This window comes from Mercenaria mercenaria, chromosome 8 (genome assembly GCF_021730395.1).
Source record: "Mercenaria mercenaria strain notata chromosome 8, MADL_Memer_1, whole genome shotgun sequence".
NCBI lineage: Eukaryota > Metazoa > Mollusca > Bivalvia > Venerida > Veneridae > Mercenaria > Mercenaria mercenaria.
The window spans coordinates 74985588-75009207 of record NC_069368.1 but is presented as its reverse complement, the minus strand read 5'-3'; the positions used below and the strand labels follow the sequence as shown (position 1 = coordinate 75009207).

The 23620-nt window shown below is 33.1% G+C and overlaps 1 protein-coding gene across 2 annotated transcripts in view; it reads left to right on the top strand.

Annotated features, from left to right (window-relative positions):
- The first annotated feature begins 6574 nt into the window (after positions 1-6574).
- The window catches only part of LOC128559103 (uncharacterized), a 30134-nt gene continuing 13088 nt past the window's right edge, over positions 6575-23620 (top strand). The window contains exons 1-3 of one of the 2 annotated variants that reach the window (XM_053550208.1): positions 6575-7506; positions 12747-12797; positions 17341-17959. In XM_053550208.1, the coding sequence (XP_053406183.1) occupies positions 6638-7506; positions 12747-12750 (873 nt within the window). In that variant the 5' untranslated portion in view covers positions 6575-6637 and the 3' untranslated portion in view covers positions 12751-12797; positions 17341-17959. Of the gene's footprint in view, positions 7507-12746; positions 12798-17340; positions 17960-23620 lie in introns of those variants that run through there. The other variant, XM_053550206.1, reaches the window with a different exon arrangement.

Genomic DNA, 23620 nt, shown 5'->3' with positions numbered 1-23620 from the left:
CAGAAATTTCATTTTCAAAATAAAAACAAATGGCTAGTCAATGTCAAAGTAGGGGGTTTCTTGGCGCTTTGGTTGGTTTGTTAGGCCGAACAGTATTTCCGGTAGCTGCAAAAATAGTTCCAAAAATATTAGCTCCCTTGGATGTTGGGCCATTAAGTTGATTGGCCAGTTCTGGAGTCAACAACTGCTTGGAAACGGAAATATATATGTACCCACAGCAAATGACAAAACATTTTATAGTACCATATCTAACACATAGTCAGCGAAAATAATTAATAAAGTCTGGTAATAAAACAACAAATGCAAAACTGACAAAAACAAAAGCAAAATGATGTCTTCTTGCTAGTCTCTGAATACCTTTACTTACATCCGTGTTTACTTGTAGCGTGGACAACAGTCCCCGGGGGCTGCAAGCCGCCGTCATGATCAGAGTATACCGATTAAATCTCAACGAAGACCATATAGACGAATTCCTTTTGTACTAGTAAAAAGTAAAATTTCAAATTACTAAGTCAAAACGATTTGTTTTTCAGAATGAAGTAGTTTCTAACTTTGAAATTGAACAATGGGTAAAACAATTGAAAATTAAAATGTTAAGGAGTGTATTTAGTAAAAATAATTTACCAAAAGCACTATACTAAGGATACTGGGTCACATAATGAATCGGACCCGGAACACACTTCGTTTGTTACCTAAACAATATGTAATTTAACCCATTCGGACTTTCTTCGCCAAAAGAAATAATTAAATACATACCTGGAGTAAATTATAAAAACATACAATATCAAGACAAAACAAGTGTTATATGCGGTTATTATTGTTTATTTTTCATAAAAATATTACAAAATCGTATAACAATGTATGAGCTATTGTACAAAATACTGAAAATCAACAATGAAAAAGAACTTTAAAAAATAACACTTCTTATTTCACATATCACTTACACTGCTTAAGATATTCATTTAACCGTAGCATTATACCATAATAATACGGTTGAATGATTCCAACGACAGAATTATAACATTCAGTCATGCGTGTGATTATAGTGTAATCCTATGGTTGAAAGATTCCAACGGCATGAGAATATTATGACATTCGGTCATGCATGTGAATATGATATAATCCTACGACTGAATGATTTCAGATGTTTGTATAACATTTACCAACCATTTTCTTGGAACACTTATTGATGATTGCAAAATGTTAATTCATATACTCAATAGATAAATGTCACAAACTGACATACGGGCCTCATTGCATCTGTAGTTTAAATACAGGTATTGCATCATTTTTTTGTAAATTTTTTGAGTTATTGAGGTAAATGTCAGATTTTACGCATAAAATACCTCTCATGTTTTTCTGTATTTCATAACTTAAATTTCCATGTAAATTTTATTAAATTCGGTTCAGTAATAAGAAAGTTGATATTTTATAAACTTCAGTAATTCATGTTTTTATCCCCAAAACCACTAAAACGGGCCTCAAATTGTCAATTTCAATCCGCGCCAAAGTAGTCAGATTTCCCGGCTATATCACGATTCCCGTGGAAAAGCAAATAGTCGGAGTCCACGCATTAGCCGTGAGTCCCATGAAATTTAGTATTTGGCGGGACATTACCCTACAAATAGACTGGGCTAGATATGCCTAGCACACACCACATTTCGACATTAGACGAATCTATGTCAGATTAATTTTTCTTGCTAAAAATTTATGCTCGATCGAGGTAAGAAATTTATTTGTTAGATTTTTGTATAATTTTTGAATTACGATTTTTATTTAGTAAATTTTTGTTCATTCTGCATAATTCTGTAACATTTACTTTTCGGCATGTGATTTTGGCTAGTTTTGTATGTCAGGGTATTTTTTTAATTTTTCAGACTTTAGTAAATTATTTCGAAAGAGGAGTCTAAAATGTTTCGTTTCTATAAGCTGTAAGATTTGTACTGGAATTTGTGTAACATGATAATTGCAAAGTACTCTTTTTCAAAAACATATGTCAAACATTTCGTTGTTAATTATGGAGCGCTATTACTGTATTGTATTGTAATGTATAAATCTATATGGCAAGTCTAGTACTGTGTATGCAATATTATTGTAATTTGAAATTGTGTGCCAGTCTATAGCATATACATACAATGTCCGTTTTGTTGTATGGCATTAGATATTATATTGATGCCAACTATGGTATAACGTTTGATTTGCATTGAATTTTGTTAATTTGTAGATGTAAATAATAGCTGCAGTTTATCATTTCCGATACTATATTTTTTCATCATAAACTTTTCATATCTTTTCCCTACTTTTACTTTAATACTTTTAAGTAATTAATTTTAGTAATAATGAAAGTAATAAGTGACGTTTTTTAATCACGTGACGTATGAACTTAGTAGCACATATATTTTGTACAAGTAGCACGTATTATTTATGGGAGCCTACGGAGGTATGGTGTACCCAAAGGAGCAGTTATGCCCTGTCTTATTTGTTTTGTTATGGTGCTTACCATATGTGATATATTTTAGCTTCTTCCGCCAGACGATTTTTACCTGGTGATGATGTCACAACCCGGAAGTACAATACCCGAGGTTCACTTGTCTTCACTCGCCTGGATGTGATTTTCCCAGCGCAGAGCCTTCGTCCCATGGTTGTGCCGTAAACCGCAAAGACGATGATTTTTTTTATCCTCTGAAGTCAGCTCAGGGATGCAATCACCTACCATCATAGGGAGCCAAAAGGGAGTCATCGTATTCAAGGTTTAAAAGGACTTTATTTGAAGATATGTTATATTTTTTGTGCTACTTAAAGTTCGAAATTAACTGTGCCATGTCACGTCACAACGGAACTGTCAGTGTTAGAACTTTTTATCTAGAGATACAGAACTTTGATTTTCTTTTTTTTCTTTCTTATAATCATTTTTTATTTTCTATTTATCATTTATTCATTGTTAATAATAATTTTATGTAAATGAATTTGTAAATATTGTAAAGGGTGTTGATTTGTTCTGATAGTTATTGTCGCCGGTACGTCCATCCTTGTCACAATAAAGCACATTATTAAATATTGTTATGTTTTATTGCGAAATCATATAAGCGTATTTAAAAGTTACAAGATGACAATGAACGATTAAAACCATGATTCTTTAGTGTCTCCATAAATCCTTTTTTTTCCTTTTTGGTTAACATTTTAACTCCTTTTAGACTTGGCCTTCGTTAGCAGAATTTAGATTTATATTTCTTTTTTTTTTTCAGATTTAATTAATTTATCAAGTTGTTTCAAAGTTTCAACACCTTTGTCCGCAGTTATATATTTCGTCAGATGTAATTTCGTCAGTTATTCCTCTGTCTTCTGAATACGACTGAACAATGTTCATTTTAATTTTACCATATTTAGTTTGCGCTGATGTGTGTGTCTTCGTTGTTTTAGATGTTCTTGTTTTAAAGTTTGTAAATCCTGTTTTAATTTAACGTTCTCTTCTTGGAGATTTGCATTTTGTTATTGTATTTCATTTGGAGTCCAGATATACGGTTGAATAAGATTGCAGTATGTTGAAGTCCATGATTATATATCGGGGTGGTCTGAATATTTCTCTCTTAAAGTCACTGTCAGAAAACCATTCTCCTTTGAAAATTCTTGAATCCTCCTTAAATGAAATAAACAAAATTTTTTTTTTTAAATCATCTACCACTTACGTATTCTATTCTGCAACGTATAAGTAGATTGTTTACACCAACATTTAAATATTCAAGCAGCGGATAAATAGTTAGACAGATAAATATTTTTCTAAAGTTAGCTTAAAGATAAGAAAATAAACTTATATTTTAGTCGTTTAAATTCTACTTCTTTCCGTTGTCCGTTAGCCGTAACTGACTGATGAAATGTGCAATGTTCTAAATGTGTAATATTTAGCTTCATCTGATAAATGCTGGGAACACCGATATTTGTTGCAATATCGGCATATATCGGCAAATTGTATTTGCAAGTTTCTGTTACATCTTATTCATTATTCAAACATGCATAATGTATATAAACAAGCGCCATCTTCTGGCTTTTATATAAAAGTTAGAGGTTTAACAAATAAAATCAAATTATAACCTATATAAAGGAAACAGGAGGTTTAATTCATTTGGATCTTTTCCTTAAGCTTCAGTCTAGTCTTATTTACAGATCCTGTCGACCTGGTAAACGATTTATGCAGGGTGTATGAAACACAAAGACTTAACAGTTAATATACTTGATTAAATTTAACCAAATAATCTGAACACGTTAACCTGAAACAACAATCATACTAGTAAAATCTACCGTCGTATCATTCGTATTATTCTCATCTTCATCAAACACACACATTTTAACAAGAAGGCAAACCCTTATAGCTGGTTCAATGAAATCAGATATTGCACATTTCATTGTTTAAACAAAAGCATTCACTTATGCAATGAAATCAAAAAGTCGCGTGAAAGCGTTTCCTTAGAAATAGATTCTACATCGAAACTAGCGAGAAATATTTAATTTCTATAATAATGATACATTACAGTCATAGCTTTAAGAGCGAATATCCTATTTTGCAAATTAAAGTGTTGTCTATGTTTTTCTTGAGAAGTATCTTTTAACATTTCTCTAATATATATTCTAAGCACTCGCCGTTAAGTGCGCCTTGTTATCTTCAGAAAAAAGTTCTCAAATTCAGCAATGTGTGGACCTATTCTCAGGTTACTGTGAACCCCGCTTCCGAGCTATTGCTAAAACCATAATGTATGTTTCTGCACGAATCGATTTGATTAAAATGTTGGAATACTTTTGTTACATTTGAAAGACGTTTGATTAGCTTCAAATTCAAAATCATGAATATTACTGCCAAGCAAATCTAGGGGAGTAGACAATTAAATTCCAATTTTGTAAAAGCAAACATTAGCCAACAATATAAGCAGTACTAAATGTTTTTGCAGAGGACAGAACAGTACCATTAACTCTCCGATAATGCAAGCTAAAAGAATGAGCAAAAATACGAAAGTAGTGTTTCTGTCTCAGTTGAGATTTTTCCCGAGATCCCTTACAAATATAGTCATCAAATTGTTTATACGTTACAGTATCGTCTTTGTAATGCATCGTTCAATGGGGTGTCCCATCTTTCTACTACAAAAAGTAACGTTAAAATTTAAAAGGGCTGACAGCACAAGTAATATGTTGTTTCTAAAAACCCTAGTCATAACCGCTTTTAACAACACGTTTTACAATTTTATCAAATGCAACCTGCAAATTGTAGTGGCATAGAGTTGTACGAAGCATATAAGTCACATCGCCTTCAAATAAGATCTTTACATACATTGTGGCAGAAGTAGCTTTAAATTACGAACAAATTTTAAAACCAAGCTCAATTGCTAGCAAATGAAATTAAATGAAATATTTTGTAGGCATAAAATATCCATAACATATGCATAGTCTCAAGAGATTATTTCTTGACCATTAAACATAGCCCGAGGGAGTCTTTAAATGTTTAAGTGAAAATAACAATACCTTCACGTACTTCTAACATACAACGTGTAAACCAATTATTTCCATTGTCAATGAACGGTCATTTTCTAAACATTTTTGTTATGAGACCATTAAATCTTTACGTTTTGCCAAGGAAATCATAGACAATATTCAACTGTTATCTAACATATATTTAACACGACAATAACAGCTCGGCTGTTAATGATAATTGGTTCACTCTAATTTAGTTCAAGATCTTCACAACGTCGCCTAAGCTATATATGGATTCAGCCACTAGTACAAGCAGATTGCTTATCGGCATTATCATTTACATTTCTAGCCTAAATGCTATATAACATTACCCAAAATGCACATTGGCTACATTCTTAATATGATATGACGGAACATTCTTAATGTGACTTCTACAATCTAACTGTATATCAGTTTCTTAATATGACATTGTCTTTTACATTACATTCTATCGTGATATAGCATTGTTGATGTAATATGTCAATTTTATTACATTTTATAAGTGGATTTCTTATTACGAATCTATTTCATTATCATGGCCCTCCTCTTGTTTAATTGAATCAGCGATACTGCTTACTTAGTATAGAAGTTATATCAGTACTCTTTGGTATTCCGTATTCATTTTTATGTCTAGTACTCTCTATCAAAGAATTATTAAATATTTTAGTGTATATGTCATATTTGTCTCTACGAAAGAATGCATTCCTGAAATGAATATTTATAATGTAATCACGAAATATTTATTTGTTTATATCTGTTATAGCCAGTGCTATTTACTATTATTGTAACATTAATTATCACGTTGAAAATCCTAAATAAAATATACATTATATACAAATAGACATAATATGTTTCCGTTTTTTAATGCACAAATGACAACCGTTTATGATAAATGTAATCTTTTAAATTCCCAAACGCAATGTTTGATGTCAAAGCAATGCATCCAGCGAAATCTTATAACAGACTACACATAGGAGTAAGGTAAACGTTGTTTTCGCATGTTTTGCTGTAAATGTGTATGGCGATTAAGTGGCATGTGTAATGCAATACAATTCCGTTACTGGCTTATATTGGCAATTGGACGATAAGATATTGTGAGAAAAAGTAGAGTACAGTAAAGGGCTTATTATCGAAAAGTAAAATGGATAAATGGCGATCAATGCTTTACAAGATATGTTTTTGTAAATTAATATGCATATTTTCAATACTGGCATATGTGTGTTTTAAACGTGAACCTAAGATTACTAATACTTTTCAGTTGAAAATTGAGCCATGGTACCCAGATGACACTGATGAGTCTTTCGAACAATTACGAAATGCTTGTTTGTCAGGCAAAGGATTATTGTATGATAAGAGGATTGTTCACATGATTACAAATAGGCTACAATATAATACCATGGATGATGTTATTGAGTGTGCAAGAGACGTACAAAAATATTACGATGTAGTCCTTGTTAATGTCATAAATGATGCTTATTCACCGTTCGCCTATAGCTGGCTATGTAATACTGCCGAAATGGATATACATAAATCAGTTTTAATTATTACATTAGACACAACGACAAGAGATAATCTTATAACAAGCTGGAACAAACTAAATGTTTTTGCTCTTGACATCGATGATATACCGGCTGGTGATCAAGGTTACAGTCGTGCAAGCTATGTCAAAATAATGATTCGACGAACACAGATTATGTATTTCACATTACAGGTTGACATAAATTTGCTTCTATTAGAATTCGACTACGTCTGGTTTTCCAATCCCTTACCAGAATTCAATGGTATGTCGGAAATTGACATGTTGCTCAATCCGGTGTCTTTGAGAGATGAAAATGTTAGTAATGGTGGACTTATATTTATATATGCAACAGACAGATCAAAATTCCTCTGGAAAAAGTTAACTGAAATGATGATTGATCTCGGTGAAAGGATTAAAAACAACTCGGTTCATACTCAAGTTTCAGAATACGAAAATGATCAAGTGTATTTATCCAAACTAGTGAGGGAAAGGTAATATGATTTTAATTTCAACGTGTCTTTACATTGTATAGTTTTAGAGGGAGGGATGGGGCGTGAGGGGTGTTGTACATTTTATGACCTCTCGTGAACATACTCAATCAAACTGAGTCTGTTACTGCTCATTTTTTGGTTTCATTCCTTGCTTCCAAGGTATCTTTTGTACAAATTTTATTAACTATCACAACAGGAATCTTTAAGTGCCGTGTGGTGGCTGTAAAAGGTCTCTCCTTATTTGGATTCAGTGTTGCTATAGTTTCTGGTCCTTTGAGATCATGGAGTCCATTCAATAGAATGATGGGTAACAGAGCTCTGCTTAAGTGGGTGCTTGGGGGCGTAAGAGGTGTTGCACCTTTTATTACCTCTCATGAACAGACTCAATCAAACCGAGTCTGCTATTGCTCTGTTTTGGTTGCATTCTATGTTTCCAAGGGCTATTTTTATAGATTATATTACTTTTATCATAAATATAACGTAGTGCTCTCGTTTCGATGATTTTAGTCACTGTTCGCTCTTTAAAACAAAAGCGTCTGTCCCATCAAGGACATGGCAAATGCCCATGTAAACCTCTGATAGATACACTGACATTAAGTGACTTTGGTTTAACCGTTTGGTTTCTGTTCTTTAGACCTCTTATTCTTAGAGCATTATCAACATTACTATCTTTTTTCAGTGCAGACTTCGTACGTTGTATTTACAGGTCTTTCCTTGGTTTCAAAAATGTTACGTTATCACAAATGATTAACGAAATTAAACGGACGAACACCGCAAACAATTGACCAAATATTGATTCGTATATGTATGGGCTGTGGTTACAGCCAAAATTAGTAAATATACAATCCACTCATTAACAAGCATTGTTGTGCATTTTAACATCGTCTGGTCTAAAGTTACATCACGTTCAGTAATTTTTCATTTAATGCATTGTATTTAGATACCATTTAATACAAAACTTGATTCCATCCATTTAAACATGAAACGATGAGTCTTATTGCGATGCACCGAAATGTGAAACCGTCCGACAAGTTATGGTGCCATGCAGTCTATTGTGAAGATGTTCGACGCAACATGAGTTTATGCAGTGTAAAATGAAATAATTAATTACAAGTTGACGTCGTTTAATGCATCTTAAAAACGCTTTGTGTAATATGAAGCCTTGTATAAAAACTTAGCAGTAGTCATAAATGTCTGTATGGACACAGCGGTGTGAATCTTGAGTGCACTTTTCGACATAAAAATGAAAACCAAAAGTAGATTAAGTTGTCAATTACCAAACTTTTATGCACATAAAAATATTAAGATATCATCATGTCATCATATCTATAGCACTCGTCTACCATTACCACATACATTAACGAACATAATTGATACCCATAAACATCATATAAAAGCTGATCAAAAAGCGCGTTTCAGTTGCTAAACAAATACTTTAAATGAATTAAAGTCAAACAAATATCACCACAATAGCTTCGAAATCACTTCTATTGTAAAAGAAATGTTCATGTGGTAGATAAATTGATCCTTTACATGTTCTGTGAAATAATAAAGTTATACAGCTATTTCTGAAATACATTTGTCTTTGATAAAATGTGAAAAATGATGACCAATAACAACACAAAAATAAAGTAATTTTAGCAATTTTATAAAAATAACTTCCGTCAAATAGCTGTTTGATGCATGAACATAATACATATCGCTCTTTTGATGCTTAGATATCGTGATACATATGCAGAGAGCACTTTGATAATTGATTTTATTATACCTCACATAATGTCCAATGCAAATTTCCTATTAGTTTAACTTGAATAATATATCATATTCCCCAGTGATTTTATATCACATGCGCAAAATCGTTATTTTCAATTTCTGCGCAGGTGATATGATCCATAATTTCATATCACATGCGCAACAGCGTTATTTTGTTTTTTTGCGCATGTGATATTATTTTTTCATATCACCCGTTGAGAGATTGATACTTTTGCATTGATTAAAAGAGTGAGTCGATAAATTTTCAGACGAGGCGCTTATATAATAATACTTTAGGATTAAATTACCCTTTTCTGCTGCTCTTGCATGTGCGAACACGGCCGATTTTTCTTTTTTAAGAAACGTGCAAAATATTTCGAAAACAATTTTTCATCAAATATTGAATCAAAACTAACACAATAAGTTTGGAAATTATCTAACTAAGAAAATGAGTGCTCACACTTATATGTTTCGTTTAGAAAAAAGAAAGTTATCGCCGTTTTTCGAACGCTACTGATTGACCCTTATAATCTTTTGGTATAATAAAATAAATATTGCATTCCTGAGAGGGTGATATGAAAAATGCTCACCCCTCGAAATATGAATATAGACCTCGGCTGGCGCCTCGGTCAATATTCATATATCTCGCGGTGAACATTTTTCATATCACCTTCTCAGGAATGCAATATTTATATAATGTCGTATTTTGGTATACAGTTCGGTTCTAAAACAAGAAAACAGCCATAAGACGGTCCACAACAAAAGGACACTGTAACGGAAAAATATAGTACAAGGGTTGCTTAAAACGTCCGCCAAGTATATTTTAATCATATGCAAAATTGATAAGGGGTAGATAAAAGGGGAAAGTAGGGTAGGAAAAGAGACACAGGGAAAACTATGCACCAAAAAAAATCAACGCAGTCTTCCTACACTACGAACCACAGCAGCGAATACACGCATGTACACAAGACAAATACACATACGGAGATCCTCATACATGCAAATGAAATAAATAAATAAATAAATAAAAGAGCAAATAAATAAATAAATAAAAGAGCAAATAAACAGAAGGCGTCGTCTTGTTTTCACTTGAAATTGCATTATTTAAAATTTTCTCTAGGTTATGTAATGACTTTTTTGGAGGAGAATAAACAAATAGATCAAAACTATAACAACAGAACACACAACTGTAATCAAAATTTATATTCCGTATTAATTGTATTTCCCTTCAGTGTTTTTAATTCAACGTCTTTGAATTGTGTGAGGTTATGTTGTTCTAACCATTGCTGAAGCAACATAGGTTTTGTTTATTGAATTTGTCAGGAGCAAAACTATTCCGTCTGTATGTTATTTGATGAGAACCAGTCTGCATGCTGTGGCCACTTGGCAATGATTTTTTACGGGACACCGTGAACCTCACCACTTTGATCCTGAGTTTTCGTTTGATCTCTTGAATATTTGTTTGTTTTCTAACCCCTTTAATTTTGTGACATTTAAGTTTACTTGATCAATTGTTGTCGAAAAAGTAGAGGACAAATACTAAGCAGTTGCCCATATTGTAATGTAGGCTTTTATCATTATAAGCATTTGCCGGTGCTCGTATAACAATATAGTATATACAGGCGTTATTTTAAAGTTCAAAGAAAATTGTTTAAGATCAAAATTTGCAGGGTTTTTTTTAGATAAAAAAAATAAAGAATGCCAAGGCATTACAACTAAACTTTACTCTAGCAATAAAGGGCCTTTTAGATCGTAATCGTTAGTTGATAAGCATTTTTATAAAATCTTTGAAAATTCTAAAATGTACTCTCAAACTTAGGTTCTAGATAGCTCAAATTCATTTATTGCATCCTAAATGGTAAACGAACTGGGTGCTTTCTAAACAGTGAGGATATCACGAGGGGCGTTCAATATGTAATGTTACCACGTATGTAGTTCTGTAACCGCTTATTGATTTTAGATGCGGTTTTCGGCACATTATAAAGCAATTTATTGGCAACACAATGCAATATAAGTTATAAAAATCGGTAGATTCAAAGTAAATATATATAATCAGTTGAGTCAGGTATACTCGGGTATACTGGACAATTTTATGTCCAAAATATTGAGATTGTAATATGCAATTCCTTGATTCTACTATTCAACAACTGTAACTATAGTTCAATTTTCAGCTTAAACAAATCATGATCTTCACAAATCATATGAAAACTAAAATAAAAAAAGTTTATAACAGTTTTAAATTGAGAGTGTATATTTTTACTCGAAAAATCATAAGGTGAGGACAATAAGCCTCTGCATTTTTGTCAGGCGCGATAATCATCGTTTAAAAATTTCTTGTAATTTAAGTTGGCGCTAGTATCTTATTTCTCGATTGTGAAACTAGACCTTACAACTTTGATTAATCGCTTTCAACACCCATTCCAGATGGAATCAACCTCGAGTTTAGATTTTTTAGTTATGTTGCAAAATTAAAAATGCAATAAATAATTTAAAACAAAAGCAAACTCATCCCAAATTGCTGTACCTCGTAGAAAAATGATAGAATTTTGTGATTTTAGAAGTTATTCTACTTTTCCGAGACTCTGGATGACCAGAACAAACCTAAATTAGAATTATGGTCCAGTATACCTGAGTACACCTCACTAAAATGATTATATTTTTATTTTGAACCAGCCGATTTTTATAATTTATATAGCATTGTGTTTCCAATCAATTGCTCTGTAACATGAACCGCATCTAAAAATAGCCAGCGGTTACGGAACTACATACTGAGTAACATTACATATTGAACGCCCCTCGTATATTCTGAATTGTCTCTATAAATGATATCTATTACATGTTTCGGTATGATAACTAAGGAAGTTATCCTTACAGGAATAAAGTCCATTTGTTTTCTGTATCATTTCACGTTAATAGCTCCATTGTTGTTGTCTACTTGTTGCGTTCTATACTCCGAAGGATCTTCTGACAGATTGTGTTCTTTGACAAACAAAATCTATTTCTTCAAAAAAAACAATTAATAGGTATGTACCTGGTAAATAATTTCTATTAAAATAAAACACGCTCATTGTCAACACCGTTTGTTGCATTAATAATGTTGCTATCACCACGTAACATGTTTTCGTTCTTGTAGGGCTTAAAGATACACTGATACGTTTACTGCTTATATGGCACCTTCACAGCATTTTCATCCTGAACGAAGACACAGGTAGCCATATGAGCATTTTTTCTACCACAGGTCGGCATCATTCTTCAAGAAACAAAAATATGTTGTACTTCTAACTTCGCTTTGGTCTTAAATTATGTCTTTTTCTCCATTAAAATGTACTGAAAATCTCTGCTTTTAGCTCGCTAAGTTTATATGCATATAATCCTATATTTTCCAAATGTGTCAACATACTCTATTGACATCTTTGAAAAACTATTAATATTAATAAACGTATACAAACCATTATTATAATAACTGACTTTATTAATTTACTTTACAGTTAGAGGATAAATTAAACTGCTTGAAGTCAAGTGATCCCTAATTACTTGGGGTAAGTTCTAGTATTTTCTTCCTATATAACTCATATACAAGTGACTCCTGGGGCGAGGCCTCTTTTCACCCCAGGGACATAATTTGAACAATCTTGTTAGAGAACCACTTGGCAATGCTACATACCAAATATCAAAGGCCTAGGCCTTTAACTTTCAGACAAGAAGATTTTTTAAAAGTTTTTTCCTATATAAGTCTATGTAAAACTTGGGATCCCCAGGGCAGGGCCTCTTTTCACCCCAGGGACATAATTTAAGCAATTTTGGTAGAGGACTACTAGGCAATGCAACATACCAAATATCAAAAGCCTAGGCTTTGCAGTTTCAGGCAAGAAGATTTTTAAAAAAAAATCCTATATAAGTTCTTGTAGAATTTGGGAGCCCTGGGGACCTCTTTTCATATCTGGGGTATAGTTTGAATAATCTTGGTAGAGGACCGCTAGGCAATGTAACATAACAAATATCAAAAGCCTAGGTCTTGTGGTTTGAGACAAGTTTTTTTTTCCTATATAAGTCTATGTAAAACTTGGGACCCCCGGGGTGGGGCCTCTTTTCAAACCTGGGTAATAGTTTAAACATCTTGGTAGAGGATCACAAAGCAATGCTACATACCAAATATCAAAGGCCTAGGTCTTGTGGTTTCAGACAAGAAGATTTTTAAAGATTTTTTCCCTATGTAAGTCTATATAAAACTTGGGATCCCCGGGGTGGGGCCTCTTTTCACATCAGGGGCATAATATGAACAATCTTCATAGATGATGTCACATGCCAAATATCAAGGCTCTACACCATGTGGTTTTGGACAAGAAAACTTTTAGTAGAAAGTTTTATCTTTCGGTTGTCATGACAACCAGATTTCTGTGTAGAATTCAATTCTTTGAACAACTTTTAAAGGGGACTATCCAAGGAACATCCAGGCCAAGTTTCAACAATTTCCGCCAAATGGTTTCAGAGGAGATCTTGTTTAAAGGGAAGTGTTGACGGACGGGCTGAATCTGCTTGTCACGTACTTCTACGTTCACTTGTTCTTACATTTAGTAACCTGTCAACTAAACCTCCAGTGATAAAGCATGTGGCGTGATGAGTTATTCTACTCTAAGTCTTGATATTAGAATATGTAGTTATGCGTTTATGTCAGTACATATTAGATAATAAATATTTAGGTTATATACATATTTTATTTTTTCCTGTTTGGCCAGACTTGGACTACCATTAACCCTATAAATAACTGCTTGACATATGTCGACAGAAAAATCAAGATAAAAAATCAAATCCCTTAATAGGTGCACCTTTTTTATAGAAGGGAGCAAAATTAGCTATTACAAGAGAAATATTTACACAATACATCCTTAAACTTCACTGGAAACAACCGTTGTTGGATGCCTTTAAAACGTCATAATGTCCTTAGTGATAATGGATCTTTGTGCAACATACTTCCACTAAAATCTAGTTCTGTAATAAAAACAATCCGTTTCTTAATCATTTTAATTTGATACATAAGGTTTGCAAGTAAGAATACAGGAATGTCACTAGTTGCTCATACATGTTGAAATATGCAGCTGCCAGTAAAATTATAAATAAGCTGCTTATTACAACATCTGGATCTGTATGCTAATATGGCGGCTGATTCGTAAGTGTATTGCACAGTTCCGTGTTCGCTTGTTTTCAAAATGTCTCTCGTTTCATAATACTTTCCAAACAGTTAAAGCATTAAAGCTGGAAAGTCGCCATATGACCTATAGTTGTCGTTGCGACGTTAAACCCAATAAAATAAACAGTTTAAGTAAGATGAAACTTTTACATTTTTCTTTTAACTATTATGTCCTCATATGTGTTGAATTTCCTGGTATTTAGTGAGAAGTGTCTAGATGAATATATCTGATGCTTAAACTGTTAATTTCAGCAGAGCACTCCTAAATAGTTATGATGTATATAGTTATGATAAGAGCACTTACAGAAAACAATAATGGTAAAAAAACAAGCACATGAATGGTAACTTTGACCCTGAAGAAAAAGAAGAAAAACAACTTGATGTGTGTCAAGAAAATAATGTCTGCACTAAAAGTATAAATTAATTATTTTGTTTTTGTTAGGTTTAACGTCGCACGAACACAATTATTATAGATAATTGGATTGGAGCTACAGCTCCAAGCCTATATATTGTTTTTTGGTTATTTTGCCTCCCCAAATGTAGTCGTGTCTACCACAAGAAGCCGGGAAACAGAATATATCCAAGCGGCAGGATGTAAGGAGTCTAGCGATTGGTCACACCTACATGCTTCGGTCCAACGGGTGTTTGCGTTCTATGGCAGTCTATTATTAGTTTAAGGGTGTTTCAGGAACAATAATAAGATAACAAAATGTAGATCACTTACATACTAGTATATCAAGATTCTATTAATAACAAAGGCAAAACCCTCATTTTGACTATAAGTACGAGGGCTGTTCAAAAATAACGTAGACTTTTGTGTCAAATGTTGCTTATTGTGTCAATAATAATGTGAAATATACCGTTGTAATTCGGAATCTCTCTGTTATTTGGTTATATAGTTTTTGTAACATTTTTGCTGATAGGCGAAGCGAGTCGAACGTTTTTATTACCGTAGCTACGCATAACCGGCGCATGCGCAGTCGCTTTTTTATCTGTCGCGATTTGAATCCGATCGCTAATATTCGCAGTTAAAAGTACACATTTTGTCAATAACAAAAAACCGCCAAAGTGCAGTTAAACGTCAGGGCGACATGTACTTAGAGTATGGCGTCATTCCGACGTGGGAGACGGAAGAAAACAACGTTTGAACTAAGTGAGTATTGCTGTTTATGATGCATGTAATGTCGTCATCATCTAACATGGATGATAAGACAGTTGCTTAGTTATGGCGAACAGCCACTGCAAATCATTATTCAATGAAGCAGACGCAACAACAATGTTCATTCATCTGTGTCTTTACCTTAAAGTGGTATAAACAACTCTCAAATGGTCCAGAATTGCTTAAAAACAGCGGAGATCGAGGGAGAAAACGGAATAACTGTGAATAGACGTTAACGCCAATGTATGACGCCGTAGATAAAAACCAAGTACTCCCGTTGAGTACCCTGTCTGAGATGCGTGTCGTAAGTGTTCATACATATTTAGTATTCTAACCAAACAACTTGTTTTGACTTAAGTATTGCTCATGAAAATTTATAAAATAAATTTATAGGTATGAATTAATGCAAACTTAATGAAAATATCACAATGAAGGCACGACGTCGTTAGCGTCGTTGAAATATGATCGCCGTGCGCCGGGTCCGTGTAAGTGACTGTTTTCGAGGAAGCGTAACTCCTGAATGCATGATCATAATCGCATCAAATTTGCAGTGCAGTTAGTAGAAAGAATGCAAATCATGGTAGTATATTTCTTGTTTTGCTTCATTAAAGTATATAAAAGCTAGGGAAAATGTTTACGTTATTTTTGAAGAGCCGTCGTAGAACAAGTAGCCTATGCGGGTGATTTTTACACAATGTTTTTAAACTGTTTTTTTATCATATTATTAAGCTGCTATACTTTCAGTCTTTGATATAGTTCCTAGACTGCAAAACCAGGCAAGTCTTTCCTTCTAAGAGGGAACTTTATTAGCTTTGTTCTGCAGCTGAAATATTGTGCGACTTTCAGAGCATAATATTCTTCCGCCTAAGAACCTTTTTATTACATACGTATCTGAACGTATATATGTAATGTAAATATTATGAAATTGTTCAATAGCCTGAATTGACAATACTGAACTAAATAAAAGAAATGCAACGGCACAAATTTAATTACGTTACGCACCCGATATGAAAATTAGGCGTCAGCGTATGGAAAAATATTGACGTTTCCGTTACCACTGTCACTTAGCGGGGAACAGAATCGAGTATGTAATTATAGGTCATATGGCGACTTTCCAGCTTTGTGGAGGAAGACCCAAGGTTTCCCTCCGTACATTATTTCATTACGGGCGCGCACCGGTGTAGAACCATCGACCTTCCGTAAGCCAGCTGGATGGTTTCCTCACATGAAGAATTCTGTGCTGTTTATCTTTAGGAAAATTATTTTGTACATAGTACTCACTGGAATATCCATAATCCATACTATTCTAGTTTAACCAACGAAGCAAATTACTCCCTTTTTTCTAATTTATTTTTTAAACTGTAAAATTCAATTTACATTCAAACTGCTAAAATGTTTAGTAAAACATAACGTTTGTTTAAACATCGTGAGTGGTTCTTATTTTTCTACGTAAACATTGTTTGATTTTGTCTTTTTGATACCGAAATGATATTTACCCTTACATTTTACTGGAACATTTATTGCCCTGTGGAATCGATGAGACTATTTACTGTCACACTCAAGCCGGTACTAGATGGCGTCAGGGGTTCTGTACGTTTTATTCAATATCACGAACAGAATCTATGTAACTGAGTTAGGAATTCCTTTCGTGGTTGCAGTTAATGCAGCGCAAATGGTTTTAAAGATTTATTACGTACGCACTTTTTAAACTGTAAAATTTTTCATAACATTTTAGGTGCGGTAATATCAGGACTGGAAAACTTCCACTTGATCGCTACGCGGATGGAGTATGGTATATGCTTAATGATGCAGACAGACGAAAGACAAAACCAATAATGATAAGTAATAATTACATTGACGGTAAGAAGTTTGCAAAATACAGTCGATTATTTTGTTAAATTGACCGACCATTCAGGAAGTAAATAGATATATCTTATCAAAGCAACTCAATGCAACACCAAGAGAAAACAACAAAACTAGTCAGGGCACAATTATTAAACTATAGCAGATGTACAAAATGTTAAACAATTACATAAAGTGAACAATCGGCCATAGACTGTAAAGATGTAATTCCACTCTTCGCATTAGTTTGACAGACAATGTATGTTGTTTTTATTAATGATACATTATTTTAAAACAAACATATAAATGATGTTCATAAATGATGTAACAAAATCCAGTTGCAATCTTTAGTAGGCTGACTTTCAGGGCAAAAATGGACATGGGGTGGTTACAAAAGTGTAACAAAGGATGATTTTGAATTTTCAAACCTGAAAATTGGTTATTTTTACGTCTTTTAGGTACATATTAGGACAATCGGACAAATGTTTTATTTATTGTCATTTAAAGAAACACTAAGAAGTATGCTATAATATATTAATAGCAGAAATTACACAAAAAGATTAAAAAATGGAAAATCCAAGATGGCATCAAAGATGACCGACATCATCTCAAAATGCAAGACTACGCTTACAAAGTATCTTTTCACAGTTTTCTTGAATATTATTATTACATATATCTTGAAAGCAAGTGAATAACTGTTTATCATTGTTGTTGTTGAAAGCAACATCAAGAAGAGTGATAAACTGCGTTGATAACAAGAATTTACTAGTCGTTCTGCAGGAAAATCTAGGATGGCATCCAAGATCGCCGACATTTTTGTAAACTTTTACGGAGATTTTAAAGTATAGTAAATTATGTTTTATTCATTCATTAACTTTCAAACATTTAGCTAAAACTGCAAATGGGTAGAATTATTATAGAAGCTATAGGTCAAACTCAAATTCAAGATCAAACTTCTAAATTGTCAGGTAACAAGTCCAACCTTGAATTTTTTCGTGAAAAAATACAAGGTCATTTAGTATTAAATGTGTTTTAATGTGTAACAATCTTGCATATTTCATTGATTATAGCGATTTTCCCCATACCAACTTGATACTGGTGTGTTTACCTGATATCCTTTTAGCACTTACACAAAATATGAAAAAAACAGAACAGGCCCTTTCAAAATACCATTGTTCTTTGTGCATTTAAAACTGATCTAGATGCGTGTACATAGAAGGCACTAGTGCCCCAACTTCCTGTCGCTGCACGGTCATGTTACTTGAAAAATAATATATCCCAAACAGCAATTTGTCATTGAATAAAGTCATTGTTTTGAGTTCAGATGCAAGAGAAATATATCAGGAGGGCGCAGCCACAGTGATACAATAATACGTGTTTAAATAAAAAAAATAATGATTTTATTCAACAGAAAATCACGGTTTGAAACATATCATTTTGATTCCAATACGAAATCAAGGATTATTATGTACATCCTTGACAACTTCTATCAGATATAAGACTGTGTTGTGTGGTTTTCTTTACCAGCACGCCGCCATGACGTTTGACGCTATGGGGTAATTATTGTAACATACAAATAGTGATTCGTTGCATAATAACGCACATTTTTTCTGTCTCATCTTTTTAAAAGGAAAACAAGTCGGGTCGTGTTCGGAATCTTGGCAATTCAAGGCTAAACTTTCATATTACCTTGGGTTGATGCGGGAGTGGTTGTTGGTGTGTGTGTGGGGGGGGGGGGGGGGGGGGCGCAGAGAGAGGAAACAGATAGTACAAATATGGACGGACAAGCGTAAATCTAAAGGCACCCGAAGCGAGAACATAAAATCTTGATCTTACAAAGTGTGTTATCATTATATTAATGACTCCCTTTATATAAAGCACTGCAAACAGATCATCCAATATGGTGTTTTGTGGAAGCAATATAATATCACACAAACGTCTCTTTACAGCCTTTTCCAGTAGCACATACAGTAACACTATGTAGATATATTTTAAGAAAGAAGACCTGATTCTAACATGTTTTTAAAAGCTGTCGGGGTTGTCTGGCTACTGACATGATAATTTGTTTTGTTTTGTCATTCCATATTTTTCTCTATGGGATGGATGCACTTTGACTCAGTCAAAATATGCATAAAGGATCTAAAAGTTTGTGTGGCATATATCTAAAAGTGTTTGACCTTGCATCTTGAAACATTGAAGGATTATTATATAGCATTTGGAGTTTCGTTTGATATTTCACTCTGCCAGACAAGAGTTATGGTCCTTAACTTTGTTTTGTCAAAAATATGCATAAAGGGCATATAAACTTTTGTCGCATATATCTCAGAATTATTATACCTTGAATCATGAAACTTTACAGGAATGTTGTGAAGTTGTGCACTTTGGGTTTTATTTGGGATATAAACTCTCAGAAGAAAAAAACAATTGTTTAGTTTTTCAGTTTCTTTTATCTTGTGTTTCTTGAATATGTTTTGTAGTATGCATACTCCCTCCCCCGGACGATGTGCACCCCGACACCCAACACAAGGCAATATGAAAGCCCATCTAGTTTTGAATTTTTAACAAGTATCATATTACGATATAGTGAAAGCAAGTAGGGTATGGACATACATTCACTTTATTTGTGATCTTTGTAGTAAAAGACAGCCAAGGCAGCGACACAATCTGACTGCTTACAGTTTGGGAAGTTAGCTGACAGACTCAAATTTATATTTGATATTTGAATAACCTGAAGTGTTATTTCAAGAGCAGTACAGTCTGAGAGATAGGTTGCATAGTATATTTATGGAATACTCCTTTTTGATCAAATGATCATTAGAGAGGAATGGAGCAAAACTGGGTTTCTAAGACAACAAAATCAAGTTAATCTTTAGGAAAAAATATAATGTCAGTATCTAACCCATTTAAATATACACTATTAATAATAAGACATAAATTTTTAGAAGCAGACAATCTAAATCATGTTCAAGTTAGTGTCAAATGTATCAACACACTTAACTAACCACCCTAAATGGCTGCAAGATCAGATAAAATAAATTCTAGCAAGCTGCACATTTTATTGGCAAAACAGAACTTTCTTCTTAAGTTCAAGCTTTCATTTATATACTGGTTACAAACCTTAAATGGATCTACATATACTTACTGTTTTTACTGTTTGACCTTTGAGTCACTGTGACTATCATACAGTTTTGCAACCAACCAACTTACACACAACATTATCATTTTTGAGTATCCATTCCTTTCACCAAATTATTAAGTCCGAATGATTTTCGCCATGTTTTAAAAATGTTTTGAAATTTCATTTATCATTTATTTCATAAAAGACAAAAACCCTTGCAAAAATCCATTAATTATCAGCATACCAAGCACACATAATAGCCTCGCGAGTTCCCTAGATAAATTGGATTTTGCCAAACTTTTAAATTTACAGATCTGTAACTTACTGATTAACATAACAAAATGAATCAGATTAGAATATTAATATATTTATATCATATGTCTACTAGAAAAGAGATCAAATGAAAAAGAAATAAAATAAATGTAGCTGTTCTTGCTGAATGACATAAATCAATGAATAAAAAAACTGCAAAATAGTTCTGAACACTAACGGAAATGTTAAGCAAAAACGTTACAAAAAAGTTAAGAGTTTCGTTTTGACATTTTACCTTCAATTTTGTCACGATGCTTTATTAACTCTACCTATTTAACAATTAAAAATAATTGTTTGTATGATTGTATTAATGACATAGCACAGTTTACTTAATGAGGCACAGAAATTACACATTATCAAATTGCTATGAATGAAGATATTGGAAAACATGTGTATCTTACATGCTAACAAGAATGGTGTCTATCATTATATGACACATGCCACCTGAAAATGTTTATAAGAATGCTTGATAGAATAAAATGTAAATTAAAAATACGAGCAAACCCTAAACAACCTGACATAAAAACTCCAAATAACATGTCTTAATGCAGATGATCGAAACTGTGCAAATCCCATTTGAAATGGGTGTGAAGATTTTAAAACATAATTTATTCTTTGCTGTTTTTTTCTAATATTATACAGCAAATATAATAAATAACATTTTACGGCTTTATTTTCCTTTTCGTGTTGAAAATACCGGCCATCTAGGATGCCGTTTTGTTTTTTTTCTCCGTGTATGTACTTGAGAAACTTCTGTTATTAAACAAAGAGTTTACATAATGTAGCTTTGAGGTATAAATTTGGTCAAACTTCAATGAAAATATTAGTTATAATGTACTCAAAATGCAAAAATATGACATTAATAGCGATGACATTGAATTTGACCTTGTTCTTGAACGCTCTAACAAACATTTGAGATTGTTTTAGTTGAAATATTGTATATATAATAAAGCGAAAAAATAAGATATAATATGTTATTGTTACAGTACGAACACATTTTTGCAAAAATGTCAGCCATATTGGATGCCATATTGAATTTCTCTACAGTAACTAACAGAAGAGAGTTCTGCTATAAAGACAATACTTGATATTCGTTATTGTTGCCTAGTGTGATGATAAATAACAGATTAGTCAAAATACAAAAAAGATACTGAAAATTATATAAAATACTCAAAATATTTTTAGATTTGACCTTGAATTTGACCTTGATCTTGAACAACCAAATACCCTTTTTTGATAGAAATACTAAACTGGCTAAATTATAGTATGATTGTTGAAACGAAGTTGATGTTTTATACATTTCGGAAAGGTAAGATACATTTTTATTAACTTAAGTCATATCTAGCAAATCGACGGACATCTTGGACGCCATCTTAGATTTCTCGGCCTGCACTAACCTGAGAAAAATATTTTTGCCAGAATCATAAACTTCAGACATTTTCCAACTTTCTGGTATATATCATCCATCGTTATACTTTCGTGGCCACCTACTCCTGAAATAGGTCTCTTTTTAGCTATAGTCAACCTACTATGTATATTACCGGCTATTACAACGTTTTCAAATTTGACTTTTTTTCAGGAAATATCAATAAAATAAAAGGAGCAATTCAATGAACAAACAGATTAAATTGCAAAGTGCTTTAAAAGTTTATAACAAAAGTGAATGTGTGAAAGATTTTATCACAAAAAAAAATATTCTTTATATTCAGGTTTAAATATGACGAAACACTATTTTTCCATTATTTCATTGTCTAGCCATGTGTGTTGAGGCTGCCAATCAGATTAGATCTCTATAAAATTCGAAATTCAGCAATCGATGAAAATTTGACACAGTGAAATCGAATGTAGAAATTTTTTAGATTAAATACTGCTATCACAAAATAATATTGTTTGTATGTACATAATAATTCGACATAAAGTTTACAAGAACGAAACGTACAGGGTAAACTGAAATATGAGATCAAATAAACGACACATATCACAAAGTCATCAACAGAAAGTAAAATGAAAATAATTTATGTGACTAAAAGCCTACCCGGACGAGCAACAGAAACAAAATACAAAAGAGTATACTGGAATTAGTGGAGTTTGTTCTTCGCGAATTTCTCCAACTACTATCAAAGTTAAAAGGTAAGAGTAGATTTCCCGAAAGCACAGAGCACCCCAAACACTGCCAAAGCGCCAGAAATTGTTAAACGCTACAAAATAAGGGCTATAACTCCAGGGAAAATCACTGAACTATGTACACAACTAGGCTTGGTAGTGATATCTCCTTCGAAGTTTGGTGCTACTCTAATCAATGGACAAGAAGTAGCACATATCAAAGAATTTGAAAAATCAAGAGTCATGACTCTTGATTCATGAATCATTAAATCTGTAGAGAATGCTATTTGCATAATGCTTCATAGTGCGTCATTGTAAGTGCGTTCTTGTGCATTATTATGATCGAAGCGTGGTAGATTAGTGTGTGTTATACTTGTCACTTCCGTGTTACAGCTGTCATTGCTAGCTACCCTGGCTTGCCGGGCGAAGAAGGGAGCCGAGTGCGAAAGTCTCGTGCTGCCAGTACACATCCTTTCGAGCAGTAAAGACCTACGTAGTGCCTCCGAGCGGCGACGCACTACAAACTAGGCAACTTGCCGTCCTAGGCCAAACTACGAGGGACTCGGAAGAGGTCTGCCTCTAGAAAAACGGCATGGCATTTCCATCGGAGTTTGAATACTCCCCGTCTATTGGTCAAATA